Genomic DNA, 7,626 nt, shown 5'->3' with positions numbered 1-7,626 from the left:
TTATATAAAAAAATATATTCTATATTATAAATCATTTGACAAAAACTCTTAAAAACCATTTTTTATGTGTAAAATACTGTTTATTAATTCATATTACTTAAAACTCAAGATTACAAGCAAATTGTGCGTATGTACAACTTATATTAAAGTTCCATATTTGAATTCGTGTAACTAACTGCAGATAAACACAATCAAATACAGGATAAACATCTCATTTTAATTATAAAATATCTAAAATATAATTAGGATAATTATTGAGTTCTAATAGAATACTTAATTATTATCTTTAAAAAATATTTTATTAAATCAAAAATAAATTAATTCGTTTTTAAACTTCAATTAAATTATAATAAAAAAATAAATTAAAGAAATTGCAAAAAAAAAACTTATTGATAGTTAATCTGATACTGATATTGTTTATTTTTTTCAACATTTTATAATATCTTCAAATTTATATTTCATATTCAATTTTATTTTTCTCAAAATCACATAAAATCGTATTATAACATCAATAGACCCAAAATATAAAACGAAAGATTAGAACAAAATGTACATTGCTGCATTGTGCGGGTACCCTTCTAGTATATATATATATATATATATATATATATATATATAGAGCGAGACCGAGAGAGAGAGAGAGAGAGAGAGTGATGTTATATACATTTTTACTTATGTCAGAATTATGTCAAATCATATGTTAAAATATAAAAAGTAAGTATTGATGTTAATGTATGTGAATAGTAAATAAATAGATACAATGCCGATGCATTTAACAATATATAAGAGTGCATTTAGTTTGTATATATACATATATAGATGAGGTTTCAAATAGAAACCATGCAATTGTGACAAACCATACAACCCAAATTGAGATACTTATGTAAATAAGAAGAGTTCATTTATTATGATATGAATATTTATTGAAGATGATTAAAATTCTTTAATTATGATCAACGTTATATATTAAGAAACAATTAGAATATCTATGAAACCAAATATTGATTAGACTAGATCGACAATTAAGATTAATTAATTGTATGGTTTGTAGCAATGTGTTGATTTGCATAAAAACCTCCTATATATACGGCAAATCAAATGCAAACCTTTTAAATGTTGCAAACTTGCAAACCAATATTCATGGAAATGATAGAAGATTCATTTATTATGAGTTGAATATTCGCAGATGATGATTAGAGTTCATTAAGTATGATCATTGTTTTATATTAAAAAACAATCTTATGAAATCTTATATTCGTTAGACTAGACGAATGATTGAGATTGGTTTATAATATTTAGTTTCTTGAGAACTATTGCATCATGTGTTACTTCATATGATTTTTTTTTTCATATAAGACTAGGATTTAGAATATTGATTAACATATATATATATATATATATATATATATATATATATTCCACAATATAAATTTTAACCTGTTTGTAAAACAAAAGTTACATATAAAAAAGTTTTTTAGAACCCCGATTTAAAGGATATAGCTTAAATTGTGTTTATCATGTGAGAAAATGTCCACGAATCGTGCTTAGAGCTCCGAGCAAATTGTTTTCAATATAACTTGTGTTAATCGGAAATTTGCATCAGATTTAATTAGGTTCAATAGTATTTTAGACGTGTTTTTCCAAAAAAATGAACATCATTATTTTTATTAATATTAAATTCAATGTCGGTAAACCATCACGTTTTTTTTATTATTATAAGAATTATCACTTTATTTTGATGTTATTTGACATTTAATCCGACATTATAATCGTCCATCTTATTTGTCTTGCCTTTTTGTCGCTGGACTATTCAATCATTCACAATGTGGTTTATTTATAAGAGTGATAATTGGGTAACCACTTGGCTTCAATTACCAACAAGGGATCATGAATGTGACATGAAAATGGTCCACCGCAACTTGATGTCCAAATTAAGTAATGAATTCTATTAATAAAACCAAGAAGATGCAACAATGCCAATTGGGATATATGTTACACAATTAATAGTAAAAGAATATATATATATATATATATATATAATTGTGTATATAATAGACATAATTGTTGTTATAGGTTGCGTCTTGGTAAACACTGCAGCCTTGCGGTGACTATTAAGGTTTGGTTGCACCATGACACCACACCACGCCTAAAACCATTTTGAACCTTGTCTTATTGAGCTACTCAGACATATGGTGAGTTCGACGACGGAAAAAAACTGAATAAAAGATAGATCCTATAAAATAAACCACATATGGTGCTGAGTGACTAGCTGGTGAGCATGAAGAATAAACATATAGATTAAGGAAGAAGAAAACCCAGATTCTATTTCTTTAAATTAGTTACTATATTTTCAATGTGTACATATTTTTCACTTACTATTTTGGTTATTGAAAAGTCTCATCTAATGGTTGAGATTTCTTCTCATCTTCTTAAAATTTTAGGGTTTCTCAAAAATTTGATTAGAGAGAAAGAGGGATGATTTTATTTACAAACTCAACCGTTATTACAAACTAATGAATTGAAGTATTTATGAAAATAATGATAGTTCATTTACCATGATCCGAATATTCAAGAAAGATAATTAAATTTCATTTATTATATTCAATGTTTTATATCATGAAACAGTTGAGATATATTTATTAGACTAGATGGACAATTGAGAATTTGAAATGGTTTATACTAAATAGAGGGTTTGTATTTGAAGATCTCTCTCTATATACAAGGGACAAATCGAATGAGAACCACAAAAATGTTGAAAACTATAAAAATCAATTTCAACCACAACGAAGATTAATAAATGGTAAGAGTTATTTAGTAACATTTTTGTATATATGAGGTGATTCACATACAAACATTACTCTTAAAATAGAATAAAAGTGAATCTTCCCTTTTATCTTTTATTGCAATTATATAATAAGAATTAAAATTAAAATTAAGCAACGTCTCCTTTTTAAATCAAAAAAATATTAATTACAATAAAATTTAAATCAAAAAAATATTAATTACGATAAAAGTTTAGATAAAAAATGTATTAATTAACAATAAACTTTTAAACCTATAAATTTATATAAAAAATGAACATTTTATTTCTTTAATTTGACACAAGTGTAACACCCCAATTTCACATTTGTTTATAACCATATATTTCATATATTATGAAATACAAATTTACACATTTGATCCTAATATATACAAACAGCTACATTACAAAAGTAGCTACCAATTTTTTTAACATAATCTCAATACAAGACTTGTATAAAAAAACAAGTATTCAGGTACAATTAACATTACCTCTTCAAAGTTCCATATATGTAAGCAATCATGAATTCCTTTATAATTTTCTCTTTCCTTTTTCCTCAGATGTGTCCGACCTGTAATTCACATTTTGAAACACAAATGAAGGTTAGACCATGAGGTTTCGTAAGAAATCCCCTTTTTGATTGCTATTACAGGATGAAAATAATAAAAACACTTATATATATGCGTGTGTGTGTGTATGTGTAGACATGTTCAAACGGGAAAGTGGTCAATTTACGAGAATGACTTGTTAAGTTTTCAAGTCATATATGTAATCACATGTGATACAAATATGTTGCGTTGACCGACCATATGCCCGTGTCCTTTTGGACATGTATCATATGCGATTTTACTCTGTAATCACATTTAACATTGGAGGCCGAAACTTATCGTCTTCTTGCATGATCATCCTGACTATATACATACACACACAATTGTGCATCAATTGACAATGTTCTTGGATATCATGTTCAATTGATGATTTTAAGCAATGGCATGGGTTACCCTATAGAAGCGTCGGTGGTAGGTATAATTATGAGTATAATGACTAGCTATAAATTGAAGTTCTTTATCCTGATATAAATTCATAACAATTACATGTCGGTGTCCTTTTCAGGAATATTGTGTCATTTACACATGTACAATTCAGTTTCTATTAGAGATGAAACATCATCGTTGGAACTATATTTTAAAATATTTTTACAAGTTACAATATCAATTATATTGTTAAAATATTTTTTACATACAATAAAATGTTTTATTTTCTAGGTATTACAACTTTATAAGTTTTTATTGTGGTAACAAGTAATAATTTGTTATCAAATGATCTTTAGCCTAGCAGTAGTCCTTGTTCTCATAGCAGGTTAGTGGTTCAAACCTCATCAAAGATGAGGAAGATTTGGTGAAGAGGGTGTGTAACTCAACAAAGAATTTGGATGACGAGAGACATAACAGTGGGCTGTGGGTTGTTTCTATATAAAGGCCAAATTTTTTAATGTATTTGCATATGCAAATTAGCACTCACAAACAAAGAACTTGTTTTAGAGTCTGTTCATATAATCTTTAAAGGACCAAGAGATCTATATGGCTCTAACCGGAAAGTTGATTATGTACGTAGACATCACTTCACATGGAGACATATTCCATGAGATGTTTAGGCACAGAGTACACGACCTTGCTTCGATTTCCCCAGATCACTTCCATGGTTGTGAGATTGATGGTCAACCAGGAGCTGTTGGATCCATCATCTTCTTCAACTATACCCGAGGTATGTAATCTTCATCGTTCTACTGTTCAACCATAGTTTATTTATTCTCCATAAGTACCGTAGGAATCAAGTTATCATGACAAGTAATAAATTAAACTATTAACAAATAAGAATTGTTTCTTTTGCATGGAATAAAGACGGAAAAAAGCTAACAGCAAAGTCGATGCTTGAAGAAGTTGACGAGAAAAACCACAAGGTCGTGTTCAATGTGATTGAAGGAGATCTTGTGGAGGAGTTATACAAGTCTTTGAAGGTTATATTTCATGTTGAACCAAAGGGTGATGGGCAGTTGGCGATTTGGACACTTGAGTTTGAGAAAATGAATACAAATATGCCTTATCCAACTTCTTACATGGACTTTCTATTGAATGTTACCACGGACTTGGATTCCCATTGCACTAGTCACTAGAGGGTTTTCAAGTTCTCATTAAGCAATAGATCAAGAGGAAGTCAAGTGTCTGGCTAATTAAGCAAATAAAGAGAATTGAAAAATAAACCAGTGGTAGCTGTATATGGCTACATGGGGACATATATGTTTGCTTCCTTCCATGAACTGTTTAAGTGTATGGTTCAATTATCATGTGTTTGTAACGTTGTGTTTTTTTAATATTGTGTGTATTTTGAGGTCTTATAAGTGCCAAATGAGATTGTAATATGATTGTATGAAGATCGGTCTGAATCTATAAACACTGATGAGCCTTGTTGTCAATTAATTGTGCTCGTTTTAACAAAATTGGGTTGTCTAAAGAGTTTGTTCAACCAATGTGAAATTGTTACAATATGTTTTAGGACATTTTTTAATGTCCTAACGTCTTACTTTTTCACTTTTTTAGAACCTTTTTAAAATAAAGTATCGTATTAATTATTTTTTTATAGGGCACATTGAAAAATTGTACTATAAACATATTTTTTTCATTTTAGAGATTTGGCAAAAAAAATTATAAAATGGTAACTTTTAAGTGGCTTTCAAACAAACATTTTATAAAACTTGAATTTTCAACCTTTCATACAAATATATAATGGTAATAGAGTGATCACATCTCTATACGGTGCGAGCGGAGGTCTTGCCCCGGACGACGTTGTAATATAATATAGATAACAAATAGAAACATTTAAAAGAAATTACATTCAAAATGAACGAAAAGTCAACAATCTATAAATAAAAAATAGATTTTTTAATTTTTAAAGAATATAATATTTATTATATTGTTAAAATATTTTCTTATATTTAATAAAATATTATTTATTTTCTTAGCGATATATTTAATAACTGGGTGGGTTGTTTCTATATAAAGGCCAAAGGTTTCAATGTATTTGCATATTGAAATTAGCACTCACAAACAAAGAAGGCGTTTGGAGTCTGATAATATATAGTCTTTGAAGGAACAAGGGATCTAAAATGGCTTTAACCGGAAAGTTGATTATGTACGTAGACATCGCTTCACATGGAGATATATTCCATGAGATGTTTAGGCACAGACCACACGACCTTACTTCGATTTCCCCAGATAACCTCCATGGTTGTGAGATCGATGGTGAACCAGGAGCTGTTGGGTCCATCGTCTTCTTCAACTATACCCGAGGTATGTAACCTTCATCTAGGGGTGTTCAAAAAACCCGGAAAACCTAGAAACCGTGCCGAACCGTTAGAACTGAAACCGAAAAAACTGATAACTGAAAACCAAAAACCAAAAGACCGAGTATTCATGGGTCGGTTTCAATTTTGAATTTTAGGTATTCACGAGTGCTCGAACCGAACGGATATAATGTTTATATAATATTTAAATAACAAAGATTTATTTTATTTATTTTTTATTAACCTAAATTTAAATGAGTAAAAATATTTTAAGTTTTGCCATCAAACATTACAGTGAATGATTAAATTTGGCGGTCTGAAGTCTTGAAAGAGTCGACATCAACTGAAAGATAGTTGTTTTAAACTTATTTTACTTTGTAGAGTTTTGATTATTTTTATTTATTTATTGTGTAACTGTTTTAAATGTTTATATCTCCGTACCATCTTTTATATTGTAAATGATATATTTTTTTAAATTCGGGTAACCGGGGAGCAAACAGTGAATAACCGCCTTATTTCGGTTCACTTCAGTTCAACTACGATTCAGTTTCGGTTCGGGTAACCAGATATCTGCCTCTTGCAGTTCGGTTCACATTTTCTTTACTAACTCAACTGAAACCGAACCCTGAACACCCCTACCTTCATCGATCTGCAGTTGAACCATAGTTTCTTTTATTCTCCATAAGTATTGTAGGATTCAAGCTATCTCAAATAAATTAAACTATTAATGAACAAGAATTATTTGTTTTGCATGGAATAAAGATGGAAAAAAGGTAAGTGCAAAGGCGAGGCTTGAAGAAGTTGACGAGAAAAACCACAAGGTAGTGTACAATATAATTGAAGGAGATCTTGTGGAAGAGTTGTACAAGTCCTTCAAGATTATATTTCATGTTGAACCAAAGGGTGATGGGCAGTTGGCGATTTGGACACTTGAGTTCGAGAAAATGAATGAGACTATGCCTTATCCAACTTCTTTCATGGACTATGCATTGAACATTACCAGGGACTTGGATGCCCATCACACTAATCGCTAGAGGATTTGCAAGTTGAATGGATCAAAAGGAGGTTCAGTGTCTGCATTTAGGCCATTAAATATATGGCTACGTATCTGGGATTAAGCTGTTTTAAGTGTATGTTCTGATTATCATGTTTTTGTAACGTTGTTTTTTTAAGTACTGTTTGTATTTTGAAGTCTTGTGTAAGTGCCAAATGAGATTGTAATATATGATTGTATGAAGATTGTTAGTGAATCTTTAAACACCATGATTCCTGCAAATTAAATATCTAAATCGAAGTTTTATACATTATGTCTTTAAAATTGGTTAGTAAACATAATTTTCGTAACACTAAAATGATGTCAAATAACCATAAACTAATTAACTAATGAATACACATTTTAAAAACAGTCATACAGAGGTTAAAAAGTAGGGTCTGGGTTTTCTACTTTCATCATCGATCTATATGTTTATTCTTCATGCTCACTAGT

At 29.3% G+C, this 7,626-nt stretch overlaps 2 protein-coding genes across 2 annotated transcripts; both read left to right on the top strand.

Annotated features, from left to right (window-relative positions):
* The first annotated feature begins 4,299 nt into the window (after positions 1-4,299).
* Positions 4,300-5,273, top strand: LOC112522521 (kirola-like). The gene is made up of 2 exons (XM_025131699.1): positions 4,300-4,564; positions 4,702-5,273. Exons 1-2 carry the CDS (start codon positions 4,381-4,383, stop codon positions 4,971-4,973), a joined length of 456 nt encoding a protein of 151 aa, XP_024987467.1. The 5' UTR covers positions 4,300-4,380; the 3' UTR covers positions 4,974-5,273.
* A 607-nt stretch (positions 5,274-5,880) lies between these two features.
* On the top strand, positions 5,881-7,400 carry LOC112522522 (kirola-like). Its single transcript, XM_025131702.1, has 2 exons — positions 5,881-6,147; positions 6,903-7,400. The coding sequence occupies exons 1-2, from the start codon at positions 5,964-5,966 to the stop codon at positions 7,172-7,174; spliced, it is 456 nt and encodes a 151-aa protein (XP_024987470.1). The 5' UTR covers positions 5,881-5,963; the 3' UTR covers positions 7,175-7,400.
* The last annotated feature ends 226 nt before the right edge of the window (positions 7,401-7,626 follow it).

The sequence above is a fragment of the Cynara cardunculus genome (assembly GCF_001531365.2).
Source record: "Cynara cardunculus var. scolymus isolate 2C chromosome LG 12, CcrdV1, whole genome shotgun sequence".
Lineage (NCBI taxonomy): Eukaryota > Viridiplantae > Streptophyta > Magnoliopsida > Asterales > Asteraceae > Cynara > Cynara cardunculus.
Note: the sequence above shows the minus strand (reverse complement) of the source record. Positions and strands in the feature narration are given on the sequence as shown.